The sequence below is a fragment of the Bombina bombina genome, chromosome 8 (assembly GCF_027579735.1).
Source record: "Bombina bombina isolate aBomBom1 chromosome 8, aBomBom1.pri, whole genome shotgun sequence".
Lineage (NCBI taxonomy): Eukaryota > Metazoa > Chordata > Amphibia > Anura > Bombinatoridae > Bombina > Bombina bombina.
Genome location: NC_069506.1, coordinates 160,132,762 through 160,159,414, shown reverse-complemented (window position 1 = coordinate 160,159,414; position 26,653 = coordinate 160,132,762). Strand labels below are relative to the sequence as shown.

General features: G+C 41.4%; 1 protein-coding gene across 1 annotated transcript in view; it reads left to right on the top strand.

Moving 5' to 3' along the window:
• Positions 1–25,284, top strand: part of ODAD1 (outer dynein arm docking complex subunit 1) — a 249,453-nt gene extending 224,169 nt beyond the window's left edge. The window contains exon 14 of the mRNA XM_053691034.1: positions 25,158–25,284. Within this exon, the coding sequence (XP_053547009.1) occupies positions 25,158–25,284 (127 nt within the window). The remainder of the gene's footprint in view (positions 1–25,157) is intronic.
• Positions 25,285–26,653: the final 1,369 nt, after the last annotated feature.

The following is a 26,653-nucleotide window of genomic DNA, read 5'->3' as shown; positions in this document are numbered from 1 at the left end:
TTGTACCAGTTCCACTTCTAGAACAGGGTCTGAGTTTTTATTCAAATCTGTTCATTGTCCCGAAGAAGGAAAATTAATTCAGACCAGTTCTGGATCTGAACTTTTTGATTCAATTTGTAAGGGTCCCAGTTTTCAAGATGGTGACTATAAGGACTATTCTGCCCTTTGTTCAGCAAGGTCATTACATGTCCTCAATAGACTTACAGGATGCATATCTTAACATTCCGATTCATCCAGACCCCTATCGGTTTCTGAGATTCTCTTTTCTAGACAAGCATTACCAATTTGCCGCTCTTCCATTTGGCCTAGCGACAGCTCCAAGAATCTTTTCGAAGGTTCTAGGTGCCCTTATATCTGTAATCAGAGAGCAGGGTATTGCAGTATTTCCTTATTTGGATGATATCTTGGTACTGGCTCAATCTTTTCATTTAGCAGAATCTCACACAAATCAGCTTGTGTTGTTTCTTCAAAGACATGGTTGGAGGATCAATTTTACCAGAGTTTCTTGATTCCTCAGACAAGGGTCACCTTTTTAGGTTTCCAGATAGATTCAGTGTCCATGACTCTGGCTTTAATAGACAAGAGTCAAATGAAATTAGTTTCTGCCTGTCAAAACCTTCAGTCTTGATCATTCCCTTCAGTGGCTATGTGCATGGAAGTTTTAGGTCTCATGACTGCAGCATCGGGGCGCAATCCCCTTTGCTCGTTTTCATATGAGACCTCTTCAGCTTTGCATGCTGAATCAATGGTGCAGGGATTATACTCGGATATCACAATTCATATCCTTATATCCCAACACTCAACTCTCTCTGACTTGGCGGTTCGACCATCGTCGGATTATTCAAGGGGCCTCTTTTGTTCGTCCTTCCTGGACTGTGATTTAAACTAAGGATGCACTGAAATTTCGTCCGCAGAAAGTTTCGGCCGAAAATAGCCTTTTTGGCTATTTCGGTTTTCGGGTTTTTTGCCTGTTATTTTCGGTAAAATTATTGTGTAGCATGTTTCAAATTTGATGCTAGCCTAGAGCTGCTGTTTAAGTTTATTACTTGACTTACTGTTCTGCATATAATGAGTTTTCTAGGACTATACTTTATTTGGATAATTGGTAAAAAAAAAAAAAAAACAGTTAAATATGATTCTGTTACATAGAACTAAATGAAGAATACAGTATATTGATATTTATAATTGTTTTAAGTGAGGAAAAATTTTTGCCGAAAACTGCATTTTTTTTTTTTTTTTTTTTTTTTTCTTGGTAAAATTATTGTGTAGCATATTATTGTTTTAAGATATTTTGGTCCAATTTTAGTGTATTACTTTCAATAAAAGTGTGGGCTTTTTTATTGGCTCTAATTATGCAAAAAAAAAAAAACGAAAAAAAATTAATTTGAAAAAACACATTGGCCTCTATTAAAGAGAGAATCATTCATTTTGTTTTCAGACAGTCAATATCACAACTGTGGCATATGTCAATCATCAGGGTGGGACTCGCAGTCCTTTAGCGATGAAAGAAGTATCTCGGATACTTTTTTGGGCGGAATTTAACTCCTGTCTAATTTATGCAATACATATCCCAGGTGTAGACAATTGGGAAGCGGATTATCTCAGTCATCAGTCTTTACATCCAGGGGAGTGGTCTCTCCATCCAGATGTATTTTGTCAGATTGTACAGATGTGGGTTTTTCCCAAAATAGATCTGATGGATTCCCATATAAACAAGAAGCTTCCCAAGTACCTTCCTTTCCAGATCCAGGGATCCTCAGGTGGATGCGTTAGCAGTTCTTTGGTTTTACCAACCAGCTTACATTTTCCGCCTCTGGCTCTTCTTCCAAGGGTGATCTCCAAGATCATAATGGAACAATTGCATGTGTTTCTGATAGAACCAGCATGGCCTCACAGGTTTTGGTATGCTGATCTTGTTCGGATGTCCAGTTGTCAACCTTGGCAACTTCCTTTAAGGCCTGACCTTCTGTCATCAGGATCTCAAATCGTTAAATTTGAAGGTATGGAAATTGAACGCTTAGTGCTCAGTCATAGAAGTTTATCTGACTCAGTGATTAATACTACGCTACAGGCTCGTAATTATGTTTCTAGGAAGATTTATTATCGGGTTTGGAAAACCTATATTTCATGGTGTCCTCATAAATTCTCTTGGCATTCTGTTAGAATTCCTAGAGTTTTAGTTTCTTCAGGATAGTTTGGATAATGGTTTGTCTGCAAGTACTTTCAAGGGACAAATCTCTGCTCTGTTTTATTTCATAGAAAGATTGCTAATCTTCCTGACAGTCACTGTTTTGTTCAGGCTTTGGTTCGTATCAAGCTTGTTATTAAATCAATCTCTCCTCCTTGAAGTCTTAATTTGGTTTTAAAAGCTTTGCGGGCTCCTCCGTTTGAGACTATGCATTCTCTGGATATTAAGCTACTTTCTTGGAAAGTATTGTTCCTTTTGGCTATCTCTTCAGCTAGAAGAGTTTCTGAATTGTCTGCTCTCTCTTGTGAGTCTCCTTTTCTGATTTTCCATCAGGATAAGGCTGTTTTACGGACTTTGTTTAAATTTCTTCCTAAGGTTGTGAATTCTAACAACATTAGAAGGGAAATTGTTGTTCCTTCCTTGTGTCCTAATCCTAAGAATACTCTTGAAAGATCTTTACATTCTTTGGATGTTGTAAGAGCAGATTTCAGGAAGACTTCTAGTCTATTTGTTGTTTTTTCTGGTCCTAGGAAAGTTCAGAAAGCCTCTGCCATTTCTTTGGCATCTTGGTTAAAGCTTTTGATTCACAAGGCTTATTTGGAGGCAGGACAGTCTCTGCCTCAGAGAATTACAGCTCATTCTACTAGATCAGTTGCCACTTCTTGGGCTTTTAAGAATAAAGCTTTAGTTGATCAGATTTGCAAAGCAGCAACTTGGTCTTCTTTGCATACATTTACTACCTCCTCAGACAGGTTTTACTGCTTCATAACTGGTGTTTCTGGCCTGTAGGCTCGCCAGAAACACGGTCTCTCAAGCTCCATACGGCGCTTGATAAATGGGCCTCCTTGGGTGTTTCTATTTCACTAGCTCATGGACTCTTGCCAATTACATGAAAGAAAACATAATTTATGTAAGAACTTACCTGATCAATTCATTTCTTTCATATTGGCAATCACTGAGTCCATGAGGCCCACCCTTTTTTGGTGGTTATGATTTTTGTATAAAAGCACAATTATATTTCCAGTTCCACTTTTTGTATGCCTTTTTACTCCTTATTTTATCACCCCACTACTTGGCTATTCGTTAAACTGAATAGTGGGTGTGGTGAGTGGTGTATTTATAGGCATTTTGAGGTTTGGGAAACTTTGCCCCTCCTGGTAGTATTGTATATCCCATACATCACTAGCTCATGGACTCTTGCCAATATGAAAGATATGAATTTATAAGGTAAGTTCGTACATAAATTATGTTTTTCCATTTCCCTTCGGCAGAATGACTGGGGGTTATGGGTTAGGGAAGTGACACTTAACAGCTCTGCTGGGGTGCTTTTTGCCTCCTCCTGCTGGCCAGGAGGTGAATATCCCACTAGTAATTGGAATGAAGTCGTGGACTCTCCATGCCCGGAAATAAATAAATTTATCATGTAAGCATACATTTTCTTTTTTTGCCCTAAGGGGGTATATCTCAGTGCTTATATTTTTTATTAAGGTCCTCTAATCTGACGTGTAGCATCTTATGTTTCCAGGATCATATCAGAAATTGTTTTCCATTTTCTTTGGTCTTTGATTAGGGGATAATATTCTGATAAATATGTATGTATTGCTTTTATATTGTTTAGGATACAATTTTCACAGCAATGTCTGGGTCAGCATCTTTTATGTCAAATCTAGGGCTCTTATTTTCCTTGTATAAGGAGACTATTTTGCATTTTCCCTTCATGGTGAGGAGATCCCAGCTTGGTCTGGTACCTCTCCTGATCATATTTAATTCTTATAAGGGATTTTATTGTTTATATGTTTAAGACATATTTATTTGTTTATGCAAATGTGAGTGTTATTTTTTATTCACTCATAGGAGGTGATTTTTCTTTTAATGTACTCTCATTCTCACAGAATAGGGACTGTGACTTGCCTACTCCAGAGTTCAATCCCTTTAATGCGAGTTTGCATCCAGCTGTTGTTGCGTGATCCCTATTTAGTGTTTGTGGGATCATTGTTTTATCTTGTGTTGATACTTGATACAGGATGGATTTGATGTCTTGCCCTCTATATGGCTGTTTCCACAATCCAGATAAGGAAGGAGGTTTTCTTTATCTGTCTCAAGGATCTCCCTTCTCTTGGAGTGATTGTTCCAGTTCCTCGGGCGGTACAGGGTCAAGGATTATATTCCTATCTATTCAGGGTCCCCAAGACACAGGGAATTTTTCGACCCTTCTTAGACCTCATGGGTCTCAACAAACTTTTTAGGGTTCTTTCTTTTAAAATAGAGCTTTTTAGTTCACCCTTCCTTTGGTTCAGAAGGGTCAGTTGATGATCTCCTTTGTCCTGAAGGACGTGCACATGGAACATTTCCAATCCTGAGGTTTTCTTTTTTGGAAGGGCTCGATGGACTCTTCTGGCATTGACCAGATCTCTAGATATTGCGGTGGCTTTTTTCCTAGACGATATTTTGGTCCAGATGCCTTCTTTGCAGTAGCAAGATCCCATACGGATTTTCTGTTATTGATTCTCCGCTCTCATGGGTGGAAGGTGAATTGGGAAAAAAGCTCCTTGGTGCCAAGTATCAAGCAATGTTTTCTGGAGACGATTTTAACACAGTTATGCATGCTCAAACATCGGATGGAGACCATTAGGACTTCTCTCTGAGGAGAGTCTTAGACTTGTGGATGAGAGATTCCCTGTCCTGGCGACTCTCTCAGAAACTTCTGTCCCAGGGCACATGATTCCTGAGTCTTTCTTGGGAGCTTGTGACTATGGACGCCAGCCTTTCGGGCTGGGGAGCTATTTGGGGTTCCTTAAGAGCTCAGATAATTTGGATCAGAGGGAGTCTTTACACACAATAATTTCATAATTGTTGAGGGCAATCTTCAATGCCTTGATAGTTTGGCCTCTTTCTGAGTTTGGTCCGGTTTATCAGATTCAATCTGACAACATTCCTCGGTGATGTATATCTTCCACCAGGGTGGAACTCGGAGTGCCTTAGCTATGAAGGAAGTAACTCACATTTTTCAATGGGTGGAATATCATATTGTTGCTTTTCCATCATCCTTATTCCAGGGGTGGTCTACTGGGAAATGTTTTTTCTGAGCAGGCTGACTTTTCATCCTGAGTGAGTCTTCTTTCAGAAGTATTCTCTTTGATGATCCTCAGGTGGAGGGTTAAGGAGTTGGATCTGTTGGCGTTTCGTCTGATCGCCAAGCTTCCAGGGTACGGGTTGAGATCAAGAGATCCACAAGCATTTCTGTTCAATGCTCCAGCAGTGCCTTGGATGTTCGGTCTTGCATTCTTTTTTCCTTCGTTTGCTCTCCTTCTATGAGTCATTGATTGTCTCTATCAAGAGAGGGCGTCTGTGATTCTGTTTGCTCCTGCCTGGCCTCGCAGGATCTGGTTTCCTCTGAGGAAGGACCTTCTACTTTTGGGTCCCTTTCTCCATCCAATTCTGGCTCCTCTGAAGCTTACGGCTTGGAGATTGAACCCCCAGTTTTTGGCTTGGCGTGGCTTTTCTGAGAAGGTCATTGACTCTGTGCTTCAGGCTTGTATGCCAGGTTACTTGTAGGATTTACCATAAGGTATGGTGTAAATACCTTTGTTTGGTGTGAATCGGGGGGTTTCTCTTGAAGCAGTGTAAGAATTTTGTCTTTTCTTCAGGAAAGACCTTGAGAAAGGTTTGTCAGTCAGCACTCTAAAGGATCAGATTTCTGCCTATTATTTGGCTCAATCGTCTGGCAGATCTGCCAGATGTTCAATCTTGGGTAGGGCCTTGGTCACAATCAGGCTTGTGTTTAATCTAGTTGCTCCCCCTTGGAGCTTTAGTCTTGTTCTTAAATTTTTGCAGTAGGTTCCGTTTGAGCCGATGCATTTGGTGGATACCTTGGAAAGTTTTGTTTCTTCTTGTTTTTCTTCTGCTCGCAGATTTTCCGGGTTTTCGACTCTGCTGTGTGACCCCTTACCTTATTTTTTCATGCAGATAAGGCGGTTCTTTGTTCTAAGATGAGATTTTTTCTTATGTAGTGTTGGATCGCAAAATCAATCTGGTTATTGTTCCTTCTTTTTGTCCCATTCCTTCTTCTCAGAAAGAATGCCTTTTGCATAACCTGGTCGTTGTGTGTGCTCTTTTGGCAATCTTCCGCCCTGTTTGTTGTTTTTGCTGGTAAGTGTAAGGGTCAGGAGGCCTCTTCTACTTCCCTTTATGTCTGCTTGAGAAGTGTTATCCGATTAGTTTAGGCGATAGCTGGACAACAGCCTCCTAGGAGAATTACGGCTCATTCCACTAGAGCTGTCTCTTTTTCCTTGGTTTTCACAAATGAAGCTTCTGTGGAGCAAATCTGCAAGGTGACCCCATGGTCCTCATTGCATACTTTTTCTATATTCTACAAATTTGATACTTTTGCTTCGCCTGAGGCTTCCTTTGGGAGAAAAGTTCTTCAAGCGGTGGTGCCTTCTGTTTAGGTCTGCCTGTCTTGTTCTCCCTCTCTATAATTTTGTGTCTTCTAGCTTGGGTATTGGTTCCCACTAGTAATTGGAATGAAATCGTGGACTCTCCATGCCATAGGAGAGAAAACAAAATGTATGCTTACCTGATAAATTTCTTTCTTTCCAGCCATGGAGAGTCCACGACCCGCCCTTATTTAAATTTAAGACGGCAAATTTTTTGTACAAACCTCAGGCACCTCTATACCCTTGTGTTATCTTCTTTTTCCATTTTCCTTTGGCCGAATGACTGGGGGTTATGGGTAAGGGAAATGACACTTAACAACTCTGCTGGGTTGCTCTTTGCCGCCTCCTGTTGGCCAGGAGTTGAATTCCCACTAGTAATTGGAATGAAATCGTTGACTCTCCATGCCTGGAAAGAAAGATTTTTTTCCCTATGGCATGGAGAGTCCACAATGAAGATTAGTCTTCAGTGGCTTCTGAGGGCAAGATTTCTGATTCTGAATCTGCAGTGGCTAGTTCTGCAGACCTAGAAGAGCTTAATTTTAGATTCAGCTAGGCCGATTGCTATTGAAGGAGGTTCTTGCTACCTTGGAGGACTCCGACTCCACTGTTGTTGAGACTCCAGGGTAGTCTACTAAGCTTAATAGCGTGTTTGATATCAAACCTTTAGCTGTAGTAATAATTCCAGCTCATTGTATGTTTTGACATTATAGCTCAGGAATGGGAAGAGCTGGGGATTATTTCCCTGTCCCCTGTTTTCTGGAAGATGTTTCCTGTTGCTGATTCTGTTCGTAACTAGTGGAGCTCTGTCACTAAGGTTGAAGGTGCTATCTCCTCTCTATCTAAATGCACTACTGTCCCACTTGAGGATAGTGCTTCTTCAAGGTTCCTATGGTGTAAAAGCTGGAAACCTAAAGAAAGAAATATTTTCATCAGAGTTTCCTATGGCTTCCAGTGGCAATTTTTGCTATATTTTCAGGTGCACATCTTTCTGGTGCATCTCCTTGTCTGATCTAATTTCAGAGGAAACTACTTTAGAGAATAGACAAAATAGGATTAAGGCTCTAAGGCTGACTATTTCTTTTATCTGTGAGGCCAGCATGCTAATGGTTAGGCTGGGAGCATTGCGGTTCTAGCTCGCTGAGCTCTAGGACTAATATCTTGGTTAGCAGATGTTTCACCTAAATTCAATCTTCTGTCCTTTGTCCTTATACTTTAAAGGCAAGACTTTATTTGCACTTGGTCTGGTCGCAATCTTTTTTTAAATTTCTAGGGAAAGGGATTTTCCTTCTTCAGGAAGCTGGAGCAATCCAGGACTTCATGGAGATCTGGTCAACCTTGGAATATAGGGAAGTAATCCTAAACTCCTTTCTCTGAATTTGTCAGTGTGAAGGGGCCACCCCCGATCCAGTCTTGGATCAGGTGGGGGGCAGGCTTTCCTTTTTTCGCCAGGCTTGTATACGCGCTGCCCAGATCCTTGGGCTGTGGACATAGTATCCCAGGGTTACAGTATAGGATTCATGTCTCGCCCTCCCAGGGGCATATTTATCCTGTCAAGAAAGAAAGAAGCCTTCTTCATTTGAAGACCTATCTTCTCTGGGAGTGATTTTTCCAGTTTCCATAGAGGAACAGGGTCAAGGATTTTAGGGAGGGAAATTTCTGTCCCATTTTAGACCTAAAGTGTCTTAACAAATTCCTCTAGGTTCCATCATTCAAGATGGAAACCATTCGTTCCATTCTTCCCTTGGTCCAAGAGGGTCAGTTCATGACGATAGACCTGAAGGACATGTTCTCATTCACAGAGATCATCACCAGTTTCTGAGGTTTGCTTTCTGGACAAGCTTTTCAAGTTTGTTGCCCTTCCTGTTGGCCTTGCTACAGCTCCCAGATTCTTCACAAATGTTCTGGGGGCCCTTTTAGCAGTAGTCAGATCTCAGGGAATAGCGGTGGCGCCTTTCCTGGAAGATATCTTGGTCAAGCGTCATCTTTTCAACTAGCAAGATCTCATGTCGTTATCATGGGTGGAAACAGAGTTGTTGTTGTTCCACTGGTGGAAAGTGAATCTGGAAAGGAGTTCCCTAGTACCTGGCACAAGGGTGTGTTTCTTGGGAACAATTATAAATTCTCAGATCGGTCTGATCGTAGCTTCCATAGACATCATTCCTTTTGCTCGGTTCCATCTGAGACATCTACAGTTATGCTCTGTCAATAGAACTGTGACTACTCAGATCTCTTACTGAGGAAAGATCAACAAGAGACTCTCTTTCATGGTGGATTTCATAGGACCATCTGTCTCGGGGCACATGCTTCCTGAGGCCTTCATGGGTGATTGTGACCACGGACACCAGCCTGTTGGGCTGGGGAGCAGTTTGGGGCTCTTTAATAGCTCAGGGCCTGTGGACTCGGGAGGAGTCTTCTTTTCCCATAAACATCTTAGAGTTGAGAGAAATCTTCAATGCCTTGACAGCTTGATCTTAATTAGCCTTGGTCCAATTTATCAAATTCCAATCAGACAACATCTCCTCTGTGGCTTACATCTTCCACCAGAAAGGAACTCAGAGTTTGTTAGCAATGAAGGAGGTAACAGGCTTTCTTCAGTGGGTGGAAGCTCACGATCGTCTCCTATCTGCCATCCACATTCCAGAGGGGACTACTGGGAGGCAGATTTTCTGAGCTGATAGATCTTTCATCCCGGGGAGTAGGCTCTCCATCCGGAGGTATTCTCAATATTACCCCAAGGTAAGGGGGTTCTGGACTTGGATCTGATGGCGTCTCTTTAACACGCCAAGCTTCCAAGTTACAGTTCAAGGTTAAGAGATCCTCAAGCCGTTCTGATAGACGCTCTGGCAGTTCCTTGGATCTTAAATCTGGCATACCTTTTTCTCTTTTTGCTCTCCTTCCACGAGTCATTGCTCGTATTAAACAGGAAAGAGCGCCTGTGCTTCTTATAGCTCCTGCATGGCCTCGCAGAATCTGGTTCATGGATCTATTGAAGATGTCATCTCTTCCACTTTGGAGGTTCCACCTGTGGGAGGACCTTCTACTTCAGGGTCCCGTCCTTCATCCAAATCTAGATTCTCTGAAGCTCACTGCTTAGAGATTGAACGTCTAATTTTGGCTAGTCGTGGCTTCTCTGAAAAGGTAATCGATTCCATGCTTCAGGTTTGTAAGCCGGTTTCTCGCAGAATATAGCATAAGGTATGCCGTTAATACCTTTTTTGCTATGAGTCAGTCAGTTCTCTGAAGGGTCAGATTTCGGCTCTGTCTATTCTTTTGCTCAAACGCCTGGCACATCTGCCAGATGTTCTATCCTTTGTATAGGCCTTGCTCAGTATATGGCCTGTTTTTACACCTGTTGTTCCTCCTTGGAGCTTTAATCTTGTTCTTACAGTTTTGAAGCAGGCTCTGTTTGAGCCAATACATTCTGTTGATATCAAATTGCTATCTTGGAACGCAATATTCAGGAAAATATTCATGAAATTGTGGTTTCTTCCCAAAAGAAAAGTTTTTTTGAATAACTTGGATGTTGTGCATACGCTAAACCTTTTCCTTCAAGCAACTAAAGATTTTTGGAAGACTTCTGCCCTGTTCATTGTCTTCTCTGGTAAGAGTAAGGGTCAGAAGGCCACTTCTTTCTCTCTGGTTGAGAAGTGTTAACCGGTTAGCTTATGAGACAGCTGGACAATAACCTCTGGAGAGAATTACGGCTCATTCCAATAGAGCTGTCTAAATTTGATACCTTTGCCTCGGCTGAGGCTTCTTTTGGTGGAGCCTTCTGTTTAGGTCCGCCTGTCTTGTTCTCCATCCCTTTCATTCTGTGTCCTCTAGCTTGGGCATTGGTTCCCACTAGTAACTGGAATGAAATTGTGGACTCTTCATGCCATAGGAAAGAAAACTAAATTAATGCTTACCTGATAAATGTCTTTCTTTATGGGCATGGAGAGTCCACGACCCGCCCTTTTTTGAATTAAGACGGCAGTTCTTAAGTACAACCCTCAGGCACCTCTATACCCTTGTGTTATCTTCTTTTTCCATTTTCCTTTGTCCGAATGACTGGGGATTATGGGTAAGGGAAGTGACACTTAACAGCTTTGCTGGGGTGCTCTTTGGCTCCTCCTGCTGGCCAGGAGTTGAATCGCACTAGTAATTGGAATGAAATTGTGGACTCTCCATGCCCGGAAAGAAATACATTTATCAGGTAAGCATAAATTTAGTTTTATCAGGTAAGCCTACATTTTGTTTTTGTCTGTTATGCTTTTGAAAGAACATGCAATTTTAAACAACTTTCCAATTTACTTCTATTATCTAATTTGCTTCATTCTCTTAATCTAATTTGTTGAAAAGCATAGCTAAAAAGGCTCAGTAGCTGGTGATTGATGGCTGCACATAGATGCCTCGTGTGATTGGCTCACCCATGTGTATTGCTATTTCTTCAACAAAGGACATCTAAAAAATGAAGCAACATTAGATGATAGAAGTAAATTGGAATGTTGTTCAAAATTGTATTCTCTATCTGAATCATAAAATAAACATTTTGGGTTTCATGTCCCTTTAAAGATCTAGCATAGAGTTTCTTGCTTCAAAGCATGTGCCAACTGTACTCTTGAGTTCCACAGAAATGACATGATCTTCTCAAATATAAATAAAACATATTTCCAAATATTGCCCATCTAAAAATTGTAGACTGAGAATGCAAAAGCCACCGAGAAAGTTTAACTAATGAAAACAAAAATATTGCAGTATATGTCAGTTGCTTATTTTGCCTGCTTGTGTTTTAAATTACCTATGAAAATCGTTCTCCTTCCATTATCTCCAGCAATGCTGGTGTTCCTCCATAAAACCTAAACATAGCATTGTTTGTCTGACTGCAACATTATACACAGTGATTGCTTAGGTCAGAGAAAAGTACCTTTACATGTGCCTCTTGTTGTCTACAATAAAGGAGATAAGGAACATATATTTTCAAGAGGTGTGTTCCTGAACTGTTCTTGATTTGCAAAACCTTATAAATGGTGCTTACAAAAAAGTATTAAAGTTGCATAAAACTCCAAGTTCAATTTTTATGACTCAGATAGAGCAAGCAATTTAAATAATCTATTCTAATTTACATTCACCTAGATAACGAGTTTTGCATTAGGAGGGGTGCAGTGCTAACGAGCAGTTTAAGCTCACCGCTCACTTGCAGACAGCGCTGGTATTACGGGTGTTTAGAAACCCAGCGTTAGCCGCAAAAAAGTGAGCGAAGAGCAAAATTTAGCTCCACATCTCACCTCAATACCAGCGCTGCTTACGTTAGCGGTGAGCTGGTAAAACGTGCTCGTGCACGATTTCCCCATAGGGATCAATGGGGGAGAGCCGGCTGAAAAAAAATCTAACACCTGCAAAAAAGCAGCGTAAAGCTCCTAACGCAGCCCCATTGATTCCTATAGGGAAATAAAATGTATGTTTACACCTAACACCCTAACATGAACCCCAAGTCTAAACACCCCTAATCTGACACTTATTAACCCCTAATCTGCCACCCCTGACATCGCAGACACCTGCATTATAATTATTAACCCCTAATCTGCCGCTCCGGACACCGCCGCCACCTACATTATAGTTATGAACCTCTAATCTGCTGCCCCCAACATCACCGAACCCTACATTATATTTATTAACCCCTAATCTGCCGCCCCCAATGTCGCCGCAACCTAACTACATTTATTAACCCCTAATCTGCCGCCCCCAACGTCGCCGCAACCTAACTACATTTATTAACCCCTAATCTGCCGCCCCCAACGTCGCCGCCACTATAATTAAGTTATTAACCCCTAAACCTAAGTCTAACCCTAACCCCCCCCCTAATTTAAATATAATTTAAATAAATCTAAATAAAATTACTACAATTCACTAAATTATTCCTATTTAAACCTATTTTAACCTATCAAATAAACCCTAAGATAGCTACAATATAACTAATAGTTACATTGTAGCTAGCTCAGGGTTTATTTTTATTTTACAGGCAAGTTTGTATTTATTTTAACTAGGTACAATAGTTATTAAATAGTTATTAACTATTTAATAACTACCTAGTTAAAATACCTTTTTTTTAAATAAAACCTAACCTAAGTTACAATTACACCTAACACTACACTATAATTAAAATAATTACCTAAACTAAATACAATTAATTACAATTTTTTTTTTTTTTTTTTTAAATTCTGTTTATTACCGGAGACAAATGTGATACAACAGAAAATCAAACATTACAATATAGAGTTATACAGTTTGCATCAGTATTTTGCGTACATAATGATTACATTTACATATACATTTCTGCAGGGGGCTTGTTAGAGCCAGGTGTGCAGAGCAGTCCATGAGAGAGGAAGGTTATGCATTGTCCTTATATGCTTTAATCTGTAGCATTTTGATGCAGCGGAAACCGTTCAGTAAACTTTGCACGTCACATCTGTCTCCATTTTTCACAGTATTTTAATAACATAACAATTAACAATAACAGTAACTATAATATACTAACGTTGTGACAGAGAGGAGGGGTTCAATATGGGAAGGAAAGGTGGGGAGGAAAAGGGGGAGGAGGAGAGAGAAAAAAAAAAAAAGGGCGAGATCTAGAAAAGCATTTCCTCAGTCGGGTAATTGGTGATTTTAAGGGTCTCCCCTTCAGTTTCACCAGGGTTAGAATGAAGAGAAAGCTGAAGCATCATCTCTGACTGGAGAAAGGGTTTCAAAATCTGCTGTTTCAGGTCTGTGTGGAACGTATTAATAAGAAGGCACCACTTTTTCCAGAAGGGCCTTAGTCGTCTGGTCACGTCTAATCTTACGTCATACTGTTCTATGTAAAGTTGTTTGATCAATAAGTGTTTAAATTGTGCTATTGTTGGGGGATGTTTCGAAAGCCATCTTGTCAGTATACAGTGCCTTGCCAGTATGGTGCACATCGTAAGGATTTTGTGGTATCGTTGATGTGTATCTCCCCATTTGAAGAGATATATTTCGGCCGTAGTGAATTCTATTTCAACCCCAAGGGTGATTTTTGTCCAGTATTGAAAATGTCCCCAGAAACGTCTAATAGCTGGGCAGGTATAGAAATAGTGCAGAAAAGAGGGGGCTGGACTGCTGCATTTAATACATTGGTTGGGGCACGTGTTGTTCCATTTTGCTAATCTATTAGGAGTAATATAGTCCTTGTGTAATAGTCTAATCTGCGCCTCTCTATAGGTTATTGCAAGAGTGGCTTGTTTTATGCTGTCTAGACTGTCTTTCAAATCTTGTACCGATATTTCAGTATGGATGTCTGTAGCTAGTCTAGCTAGCATGTTGTTCTGTATGGTGGCCTCAGTATGTTTTATTAGTTGTGTGTAAAAATGTGTGAGGGAGAACCGACCTATTAAGAATAGTGTCTGAGCGATAGCGAAAGGTGATTTGTTCCAGAAGCTATCATGGGATGCTTGTAAAGACATCACATAGTGTCGCAGCTGAAGGTAAGCATAAAAGTGCTGATTTGGGAGCTGGTATTTCGCCTTTAGCTCCTGGAAGGAGCGTATCGTGTGTAGCAATGGGTCCAGGATGTCTCCCACTGTCCTAATGCCTCGGGTTTCCCATATACGGAATGGTGCATGGTCATCACCTGCTGGGAAGTCTGCATTCCCGCGGATAGGGATATACCGTGGGGAGGGGATGTTGATTTTTAGAAATTTGTGAATCAGCTGCCACGCCTTCAGTGGGTCACGGTATAGGGCACTGTTAGCGATTCTAGGGGGAAGAGACGACACCCCCGCATAGGGGAGATAAGCCGGTGCCAGCGGGGCGATAATCGCTTCTTCAAGCTCTATGTCAGTAAAATGTTTCGTATTCATCTGCCAATCGGTGACCAATCTAGCTAATGCTGCCCAGTTGTACAACTTGAGATTTGGCAATCCTAAGCCTCCCCCCAGGTATGGGAGGTGTAGCTTGTTCGCTGCTATTCTGGGCCTACCTCCCTTCCATATGAATCTCGACATGGCACGCGAGAGTGTCCTCAAGTCCCGCTTGGACAGCAAAAACGGTAGCATAAGCAGTGGGTATAAGATTTTGGGTAGTATTGTCATCTTGATCAAGCCAATACGACCCGAGAGGCCTAGAGGGAGGTTAGCCCAATTCGTGAGCTGGGAAGCCAACTCTGAGCATTTACGTGATATGTTAAGATCATACATCCTGGAGGGATCTCTATGGAGCTTAATGCCCAGGTAGGTTAGCCCCTCCGAGACCTCTACGAATGGGTAGCTATGGGTAGAGGACGTATGTCTATGTAGCCATAGAATCTCTGACTTTGAGGTGTTTATTTGGTATCCCGAGAAGGTACCGAAGTTCGAAATCATGCGTAGTATGTGTGGTATGTGGACGGCTGGTGTGTCGACAAACAGTAGCATGTCATCGGCGTATAACGCCAGGTGTAGGGGGATCCCTCTTATCGTGATCCCTGGGAAGAGTTGCCAAAGTTTCATCGCGAGGGGTTCCAGTGCTAGGTTGAACAGCAGCGGTGAGAGGGGACAACCCTGTCTGGTGCCCCTATGTAACTGAAAGTCCGAGGAAAAGAGGCCGTTCGCGATGACCCGTGCCACCGGATGGTGGTACATTTTACCTATAACCTCTAAGAATGAACCCGTAAAACCAAACCTCCGCATAGTATCTAGGAGATGTGGCCATTATACCCTGGTCTGAAGGCCTTCTCTGCATCCAAGGATAGCAGGAAGGCCTCCGGCATGTCTTTCCTATCTTTTTCCTGCCCCTGTGCCCAATAATATTCTATCGCCTGCATGACCCTGCGAAGGTTCACCACCGATGAACGTTTGAAGACGAAGCCCGTTTGATCCGGGTGGACTAGATCAGGAAGAATCACCTTCAATCGGTTAGCAAGAATCTTCATGAACAATTTGTAATCTGTGTTTAACAGAGATATTGGTCTGTAAGATTCAGGCTTTGAGCGGTCCTTGCCCGGCTTGGGAATTAGCGTGATGTGCGCTGAAGTGAAGTTGTTAGAGGGGCGGGTGTCCGTCTGAAGGAAGATATTGTACAGTCTGGTCAGGGTAGGCGTAATCTGAGCCTGTAGTGACTTGTAAAATTCAGCCGGTAGACCGTCTGGCCCTGGTGCCTTGCCTACTGGCAGGGATCCCAGGGTGAAGGTAAGTTCCTCGAGTGTCACTGGGGCGTTTAAGCTATCAATTTGGGTCTGTGTTAATTGGGGCGGCTGCAGCGAACGCCAGAATTGCGTCTGGGCTCCCTCTGGAGCCGTGTCCTGTTGTGTATAGAGTTTTGCATAGTACTGCGCGAAGCACTGCGCTATGTCCTCTGGTTTGGTGTATGTTAGGCCTTGCGCTCTTATTGCTGTTATGTTGGCTCTAGCTGTCTGGGGTTTCGACAAGGTGGCCAGCATCCTGCCTGCCTTCCCACCGAATCTATAGAATTTTCCTGCTGTCTTTAAGAGTCCAGCAGTCGCCTGTTGTTTCATAAAAGCCTCAAGGTCCGCTTTTGCTGTTAAGTATGTCTCATAGGTTATTTTCGTGTTAGCTTGTAGATATGTTTGGTATGTTAGGCCCAGTTGTTTTTGTAAGCTCTTTAATTTATATTGTGTTTTATGTCTTAACTTAGAGACATATGAAATTATAGCTCCAGCAAACACTGTTTTGGCCGTCTCCCACAGGAGTTGGGGGTTGTCAGTGTGCACTGCGTTATCAGTGAGAAAGTCCGTCCAAGTGTGTTGTAAATATTTGGTAAATGCCTCTGAGGTAGTCAGATAGGTCGGAAATCTAAGAATGTTTCTGTTAGTGTGCCGTCTTCGGGTCCCAAGTGACAATTCCACTGGAGCATGATCTGAAATCAGAATATTGTGTATTTTACAGTGGTGTACTAATGTGGTCAGTTCTCCAGCAATCATGAATAAATCAATTCTGGAGAGGGTATGTTTAGCCTTGGTCAGACATGTATAGTCCTTCCCCTCTGGATTCATCAGCCTCCAGATGTCACAGACCCCTAGGTCCGCCTCCAGCATGTTAAAGATTTTAGTTTCAAATCTGGCTTTGTAATTTACCTTGGGGTCCCTGATATGGTGGGGTGCCAGCCAAAGTCTATCCAGGATGTGAGTGGGTGAGATATTGAAATCCCCACCAATTATTAAATTTGAGCCTATGTGGGGAGCTAGTTGCCGGGTTAATTCCGACCAGAAACCAGTAGTTCTCTGGTTGGGGGCATATAAGTTACAGAACACATATTTCACAGAATCTACCGTAGCCTGCACTATCAGGAACCGTCCGTCTTTGTCTAGATTGGTGTTGTCTATCCTAGTTGTTAACTTTTTCCCGAACATAATAATTAAACCCCGGCTGGCACTTGTATGAGATAGAAAGACTACCTGTCCCACCCAATCTCTCTGTAGTTTCTGGTGTTCTGGGTCTGTTAGGTGCGTCTCCTGTAATAAAGCTATGTCTGTGCTCAGTTTCTTAAGGTGAGTGAGTATCAGTTTACGTTTTACGGGTGAGTGTATTCCACCCACGTTCCATGTCACTATTTTATGCGACATTCCCAATTACAAAGGATGAGTAGCGGGGGGAAGGAAAAAAAAAAAAAAAAAAAAAAAAAGGGGGGGGGGGGGGGGGGGGGAAGAGAGAGAGAGAGAAAGAGAGGGGAGGAGGGGCGGGAGAGGACATTGAAGGATTAAGGTAGTATCTTGACCTGTTTCCATGTAATTAGCATCATATGTAGTGCATTTTGTGCCTTCAACAAAAACCTTGATATGCAATGAGTGTTCATTAAGTTTAGCGTGTACACAACAGAACCATATATACAGTATATTCCCAACATAAGCATTGACAGTTCTAATTTTAACCAAGTGCAATTGTTCCAAGCCCTTATCCCTAGGCGGAGTAGATACTTGTGTTGAAGGGTTTGAGCCTGTCTGAGTCCCTGTTTGAAGTAAGAATGGTGCCTCTTGGACAGTAGGCGCATAGGGCACCTCTATGATGTACTTTTTGCTCGTGAGGCACGGGAAATTAAGGGAGGGGTTTACTGTAATGGCAATTGTAAGGGTGTAGGCGGAGGAGTTAATCTTTTTAGGGTAGAATGAGGTCAAGATAATGTTAGGGCAGTACAAGTATCTATAGGCAAGACACCTGTGGTGCCGTAAATTACAATCTAGCTTGACTCTATTGCCATTCAAATGTCTGGGGTACCTTTCGGGTTTTGAGTCTTCCTGCTTAGTGTCCTGTCTATATGGTGTGCTTGTGACTATCCTCGTGCCCGCATCAGCACAACTGTCAAGATACGCTATCCGAGCATTTAGATATGTGTAACTACTATGGCCTGTATTAATTGGATCAGCTTGATCATTACTCTGAGACAGCTCAGTACTCCCAGGGAGGAGTGTATGCGTTAGTGACCCAGTGTCATAATCTGCTAGATACTGTAAACAAACCAATAACAAAAAGAACAGTAATAATACAAATGAAGCATGTAAAACATAAAAAAACAAGACACATTTCAACATTACCCAAGAGGCAACGTCCCGCCTCTCTTTGAAGTCCATCAAACCTTTAGGAACCAGATAGGTTCCATTCTTGAAAAGCAACAGTGAGCAACAAAAAAAAAGTTCAGCCATTTTTTTATCCACTATGGCCCAAAGGAGCAGAAGAGAGAATCAAAGGGAGAGGACCTCCCATTTGAGCAGACGATCTTCAGGTTGGGGGGTGCTGATTTTCTGTTGCCAGGTAACTTTTCACCGCCTGTGGTGTGTGGAAGAATTTAACACCATATGGTGTTTGTAGACGAAGTTTTGCAGGGAAGAGGAGTGCCACTTGTCGTCCCTGTTCGTGGAGTTGGGAGCAGAGCGGTGCAAATTCCTTCCTTTGTCTAGAGACCTCCAGCGAGAAGTCCTGAAACAGGAGTAGCTTCGAGCCCTCATATATCAGTTCCTTGTGCGAACTATAGGCTCTCAGAATTTTCAATTTTTCCTGGAAATTCAGGCATTTGAATATCACCTGTCTAGGTTTAGTTCCCATCTGTTCCAAGGTCTTTTCAGGACCTATTCGGTGTGCACGTTCTACATCAATGGGTAGGATGTCATCATGGATACCCAATAATCTGGGGAGTTTCAGTGCTGTGAACTCAAGCAGGTCTTTGCCTTTGATTGATTCTGGCACTCCTACAATCCGCAGATTATTGCGGCGACTCCTGTTCTCCAGATCATCTATGCGTTCTTGGAGTAGTTGAGTTTTCTTCACTAATTGTTTGACTGTAGTATCCGAGGCAAATTGCCTGTCCTCTACATCTGAGATGCGGGTTTCGGCTGCATTTAAGTGTGTGGAGAACTGCCGCACCTCGCTCGTTAGCGTGTCTACCCCTGCTTGTAAGGAATCCATTCTAGGGAGAAAAAATGATTTTAACTCGTGTAGGAGAGCAGAATGTGAAACTGAATCTGAGATCGCTATTGGGTCGGGTACAATTGGGCCCTCAGCGTGGGGGTCCGATAAATGTTTCAGTCTCTTCTCGCTGGTCTTTGATCTGTGAGACATATCTGGTTTGGCAGAGGGAGATAGCTTGTGGAAGTATTTATCTACTTTCATTAGAGTGGGGTATGGAATCTTCTGGGTGCAGGGCAAACAAATTATATGGGAAAGTACTCAGATGTTGCAGTCGTTGTCACCTGCAGACAGTACAAATGGGTGTCTTGTAGATAAGGTAGCGGGCAGAGGTGCACGTTCAGAGTCTCTCTGTAGTTATGTAAATTCCTAACTTGATGGTTCAGGTAGTATAGCCTGTCTCGCTGTGATCATTCAGAAATGATGGAGGTACAGTCCGAAACAGCGCAGACACAGGATGTGTAGGTTTTTTAACTAGGATGTAGGTAACACTTTTCCCGCTTTAGAGCAGCGTGGTGCAGTCAGGATTCAGTGCCACTAAAAGTGAAAGTCATACAAAAAGTATATGTTGCTGCACAGCACTTTTCCCAGTAACAGCCTCTGTAATCCTCTTTCTCAGGAGGGGTTAATCGGTTGTCTGTAAAGTTATGTTACATTGGAATGACCCTTCAATAGTGCGTTTCCCTCTGCTATGTTTCTCCCCTCTTTCCCGTGTTTGCATTAGCTTCTGTAGTCCGTCTCTATGCCAGGACCAAACCCAGTTTTTCCGGTTACTTTCCGGTTACTTACAGCTGCCTGTGATTAGCGATATGCAGAGGCGTGCGATCAGTGTTCTCTTTGCTTGTTCAGCTTTTGTGGGTCGAGGTCCCTCACCTCTCTCCTCCACTGCCAGGGACGGGTAGGATCCAAGATGGCGCCGGCGGTAAAACACCGCTCCAACAGGTATTGCCCTCCGGTTGCCGGAGCTGATAGTGAATGCTCCGCGCACTTAAATTGACAACTGGCACTACGGAACTTTAGCCCAGTAAGTCTATCATGCGGGGCCCAGCAGAAATAAAGTAAATCGTTCGATATAAATGTTCCGACCAGCGGAGCTCAGTCTGAATGCGTCTGCTTTGCTGGCCCGCCCACCGGAAGTCTATCTTAATTACAATTTAAAAAAATTATCTAAAGTACGAAACCCCCCCACTAAATTACAGAAAATAATAAAATAATTACAAGATTTTTAAACTAATTACACCTACTCTAATCCCCCTAACCTACCCTACACTAAATTAAAAATAGCCCTTAAAAGGGCCTTTTGTGGGGCATTGCCCCAAAGTAATCAGCTCTTTTACCTGTAAAAAAAAATTACAACCCCCCCAACATTAAAACCCACCACCCACACAACCAACCCTACTCTAATACCCACCCAATCCCCCCTTAAAAAAACCTAACACTAACCCCTTGAAGATCACCCTACCATGAGACGTCTTCACCCAACCGGGCAGAAGTGGTCCTCCAGATGGGCAGAAGTCTTCATCCAAGCTGTGCAGAAGAGGTCCTCCAGACGGGCAGAAGTCTTCATCCAGACGGCATCTTCTATCTTCATCCATCCGGCGCAGAACGGCTCCATCTTCAAGACATCCGACGCGGAGCATCCTCTTCATCCAGAGTCTTCTTCAACAATGACGGTTCCTTTAAGTGACGTCATCCAAGATGGCGTCCCTTAGATTCCGATTGGCTGATAGAATTCTATCAGCCAATCGGAATTCTATCAGCCAATAGAATGCAAGCTTAATCCTATTGGCTGATTGTATCAGCCAATAGGATTTTTCCTACCTTAATTCCGATTGGCTGATAGAATTTTATCAGCCAATCGGAATTGAAGGGACGCCATCTTGGATGAAGAAGACTCCGGATGAAGAGGATGCTCCGCGTCGGATGTCTTGAAGATGGAGCCGCTCCGCGCCGGATGGATGAAGATAGAAGATGCCGTCTGGATGAAGACTTCTGCCCGTCTGGAGGACCACTTCTGCCCAGTTGGGTGAAGACGTCTCACGGTAGGGTGATCTTCAAGGGGTTAGTGTTAGGTTTTTTTAAGGGGGTATTGGGTGGGTTTTAGAGTAGGGTTGGTTTTGTGGGTGGTGGGTTTTAATGTTGGCCCTTTTTAGTGTTAGGTGTAATTGTAACTTAGGCTAGGTTTTATTTTACAGATAAATTTGTCTTTATTTTAACTAGGTAGTTATTAAATAGTTAAAGGGACATTATACACTCATTTTTTCTTTGCATAAATGTTTTGTAGATAATCTATTTATATAGCCCATAAAGTTTTTTTTTTAATTAATGTATAGTTTTGCTTATTTTTAAATAACATTGCTCTGATTTTCAGACTCCTAACCAAGCCCCAAAATTTTATGTGAATACGCTCGACTACCTACTCCAGCTTGCTACTGTTTGTGTAAAGGGTCTTTTCATATGCAAAAGAAGGGGGAGGGGGGGGAGTGTCTTATTTGCCACTTGCAGTGGGCTTTCCAGCTACCTTTTCAACAGAGCCAAAGTGACAGCTTCTAAGTAAGTTTTTAAACAGTTTTATACTGGATTTTTATATCAGTATCTGTGCATATTATTCTTTATAGTAGTGTCTATTACATGCAGTTATATGAAAATGAGTGTATACTGTCCCTTTAATAACTATTTAATAACTATTGTACCTAGTTAAAATAAATACAAACTTTCCTGTAAAATAAAAATAAACCCTAAGCTAGCTACAATGTAACTATTAGTTATATTGTAGCTGTCTTAGGGTTTATTTTATAGGTAAGTATTTAGTTTTAAATAGGAATAATTTAGTGAATTGTAGTAATTTTATTTAGATTTATTTAAATCAGTGTTTTTAACCAGTGTGCCGTGAGAGATCCTCAGGTGTGCCGCGGCAGACTGACAACAGTGTGACATATTTTTTAAATTTTGCTTGTTTTTTACTCTGGGACGTTTTTTTATTTTGAGTTAGATGATGACTGAGGATAACTGCAGCAGCAGCTCGCCTCCCAGACCCGTGTTCACACTTGGAAGGAACCCCCACAACACAAGCCTAGTGCCGGCTCTACACGCAGCACCACGCGACACTTCAATCCCCCATTTATGCTGGTGCAGCTTTGCTCCTCCTCCCATACCATGCTCAACATATAATATTGTGCTCCACACTTTTCCCAGTTTGCGGGGGGGGGGGGGGGAGTGGACTTTTCCCAGTGCGGGGTTGTCCCTCTTTCAAATTTTGAAATATTGGGAGGTATGTGACAGGCTCATCAGGCAGACAGGCAGGCAGGCATCAGTTACAACCATGACATATTGACATTCATTCACAGACAATCATTATGATTGTTTGTGAATGAATGTCAATATGTCACGTATAGTTTGTAGGAGGCATAACATGACAGTACAGTATGTGTGTGTGTGTGTATGTGTATATATATATATATATATATATATATATATATATATATATATATATATATATATATAAAATGTAGCAAAAAAGCACTCACTGAACAGTTCCAACTGTGACAAAAAGTTTTAATTCAAAATTGTGACGTTTCGGGACAGCAACAGTCCCTTCCTCTTCCTCGGACTGTTGCTGTCCCGAAACGTCACAATTTTGAATTAAAACTTTTTGTCACAGTTGGAACTGTTCAGTGAGTGCTTTTTTGCTACATTTTATTATTATCCTTACAGCACCCTGACAAGCTGCAAGAGTTGGTGAGAGTGCACTTACACCATTGTTTGGATATATATATATATATATATATATATATATATATATATATATATATATATATATATATATATATATATATATATATATATATATATATATATATATATATATATGCTGTATTAGGCTACAATGAGTGATTTTGTAAAATTTTGGCTTGGTGGTGTGCCGCAGGATTTTTAAATGTAAAAAAGTGTGCCACGGCAAAAAAAGGTTGAAAATCACTGATTTAAATTATATTTAAGTTACGTTTAAGGGTTAGGGTTAGGGTTAGACTTAGGTTTAGGGGTTAATAACTTTATTATAGTGGCGGCGACGTTGGGGGCGGCAGATTAGGGGTTAATAAATGTAGGTAGGTGTCTGCGATGTTAGGGTTGGCAGATTAGGGGTTAATAATATTTTACTAGTGTTTGCGATGCTGGAGTGAGGCGGTTTAGGGGTTAATATATTTATTATAGTGGCAGCGATGTCCGGTTCGGCAGATTAGGGGTTAAAAATGTTATTTTAGTGTTTGCGATGTGGGGGGTCCTCGGTTTAGGGGTTAATAGGTAGTTTATGGGTGTTAGTGTACTTTTTAGCACTTTAGTTAAGAGTTTTATGTTACGGCATTGTACCATAAAACTCTTAAAGGGACATTGAACCCAAATTTTTTCTTTTGTGATTCAGATAGAGCATGCAATTTTAAGCAACTTTCTAATTTACTTCTTTTATCAAATTTTCTTCATTCTCTTGGTATCTTTATTTGAAATGCATGAATGTAAGTTTAGATGCCGGCCCATTTTTGGTGAACAACCTGGGTTGTTCTTGCTGATTGGTGGATAAATTCATCCACCAATAAAAAAGTGCTGTCCATAGTACTGAACCACATAAAAAGCTTAGATACCTTCTTTTTCAAACAAAGATAGCAAGAGAACAAAGAAAAAATGACAATAGGAGTAAATTAGAAAGTTGCTTAAAATTGCATGCTCTATCTGAATCACAAAAGAAAAAAATTCAGTTCAGTGTCCCTTTAACTACTGACTTTAAAATGCGGTACCAGGCTTGACAGGAGAGGGTGTACCGCTCACTTTTTGGAAGACTCGTAATACCAGCGCTATGCAAGTCCCATTGAAAATATAGGATATGCAATTGACGTAAGTGGATTTGCGGTATTTCCGAGTCTGGCCAAAAAAGTGAGCGGTACACCTGTACCTGCAAGACTCGTAATACCAGCGGGCGTTAAAAAGCGGCTTTGGGACCTCTCAACGCTGCTTTTTAAGGCTAACGCAAGACTCGTAATCTAGGCAATTGTTTTTTTGGTATGCTTTGTTGAAGTGCATACCTAGATAGGCTCATGAGTGTGTGTATATATGCCTGGAGCACTATCAACAATATGCACTAGATGGCAGCAGTGCTAACTTCTGCCTTATGGTACTCCAGACACGTACAGGTTACTGAGCTTACCTAGGTGTTATCTTCAAGAAAAATACCAACAGAATGGAGTACATTTGTAATGCAAGTGAGTTATTATTGGGGTGTTTATTACTTGCTCTATCTGAATCATGACAGTTTAACACTACTGTATAGGGTATTGCAAGCAATGCATGTCTTAGTTAATGTTATATGCCATGCATATTAAAAAATACTTTAAAGGGACATGAAACCCCACATTTTTCTTTCATGATTCAGATAGAGCATACAATTCTTCTTCTATTATCTATTTTGCTTAGTTCTTTTGGTTTCCTTTGTTGAAAAGCATACCTAGGTAGGCTCAGGAGCTGGGAGCTTGCTGCTTATTTATGGTTGCACATACATGCTTTTTGCCATTGGCTTAACAATGTGTTCACTTAGCTCCCAGTTTTATTTGCTGTTCCTTCAATAAAGGATACCAAGAAAATAAAGTACAATTGATAGGAGCGGTAAATTGGAAAGTTGTTTAAAAATGTATGCTCTATTTCAATCATAAAAGAAATGTTTTATGTTTTATGTCCCTTTAATGTTCCTGCAAATGGTTTAAACATAGTTAAAGGGATATAAAACTTAAAAATGTTCTTTTGTGATTCAGACAGAACATACCATTTAAAAATATAAGTTAAGTTTAAGTGATCAGTTATTAAAAAAAGTTTGCTAAATTCCACCTGACTGTGCCGCTGCACATCGCTAAACTAAGCGGCTGTGGCCGCCCACTGCACATAGCTCTTCTACCAATGAGGTGACGTTTGCACCTCTAAACCAATAGCAGTGCTAGCAAACAGAACACTCAGCTAACTGATCACTTAAACTCCACTTTATTTTTAGTGGTGGTAAATCCTAGTGTTTGTTAAAAACTCAGATTTACCATCTTTTTTTTAAAGTGTTTTTTTTCTGACATAGGGCTGATTTGTTATTGACTGATTTGTTCATTTTCATAGAGATGATTATGACAGTGATGAAGATTCCCTAGGAACAGAGGAAGAAGAGCGACCACTGACACAAGCAGAACTTCGGGAAAGAATCATGAGAGGGGTAGGTTACATTATACATATTTCATGTGTTTGAAGAAAGTATTGTGGAATAAACACACACAAAAAAAATTAAACTTTTTTTTATTTTTTTATTTTAATCTCTAAATCCTGAAAATAGAATTCCTTAACTCCCAAATTCATGATGCCCCCTAGTGACAAATACATTTTCTTACAGTCGTGTAGAAATAACAATAAATTAATCCAAATTGTATTAATGGTACATTCAAATCAAAGGGGTAGATTTATTAACTGTTGAGCGTAGCGAATCATGTCCGCTCAACATCTCTAAATGCGGACAGCATACGCTGTCTGCATTTAACATTGCACAAGCATTTCTAGTGTAATGCTTATGCAATGCCGCCCCCTGCAATCGGCCGCTAGCAGGGGCTGTCAATCATCCCGATCCCTAAAAGGTGATGGACAGGTTAAGGAGCAGCGCTCTTACAACTGCTGCTTCTTTACTTACATTTCAGGTGAGCTTGAAACGATGGGCTCAAATGTAAATGGAGCCCAAAATGTTATTCATACATAATGAGTCATTGCAAAAAAAAGAAAAATCTGCCTACTAAATAAATATTTTAAAAAGTAATTTTCTCCAACATTGGTGTGTCCGGTCCACGGCGTCATCCTTACTTGTGGGAATATTCTCTTCCCCAACAGGAAATGGCAAAGAGCACAGCAAAAGCTGTCCATATAGCCCCTCCTCAGGCTCCGCCCCCAGTCATTCTCTTTGCCGCTCTGAACAAGTAGCATCTCCACGGAGATGGTGAAGAGTATGTGGTGTTTAGTTGTAGTTTTTTATTCTTCTATCAAGAGTTTGTTATTTTAAAATAGTGCCGGTTTGTACTATTTACTCTAAAACAGAAAAGGATGAAGAGTTCTGTTTAAAAGAGGAGTATGATTTTAGCAGCAGTAACTAAAATCAATTGCTGTTCCCACGCAGGACTGTTGAGCCCAGAGAACTTCAGTTGGGGGGAACAGTTTGCAGACTTTTCTACTCAAGGTATGACTAGTCCATTTTCTAACAAGACTGTGTAATGCTAGAAGACTGTCATTTTCCCTCTTTGGGATCGGTAAGCCATTTTCTTAGACTCATAACAGAATGAAGGCTTATTAATGGGCTATATACTGGTTGACACTTTTGTGGGCTAAATCGATTGCTTTATTCAATATTTATATGAGGTTTGAAGTGTTTTTCAAAACCTGAGAATTGGGGAACGTTTTTAGGCGCCAGGCAGTAGTTTAGACACCTTCCCAGTCAGGAAGGGCCTTTCACTCTAGTAGGCAGAGCCTCATTTTCGCGCCATAATTGCGCAGTTTCTTTTGGATGCAGTGCATGCAGCTTCATGTGAGAGGGTCTGGTGGCCATTAAAAACGTTCCTGGAAGGCTTATTTTGGTATCG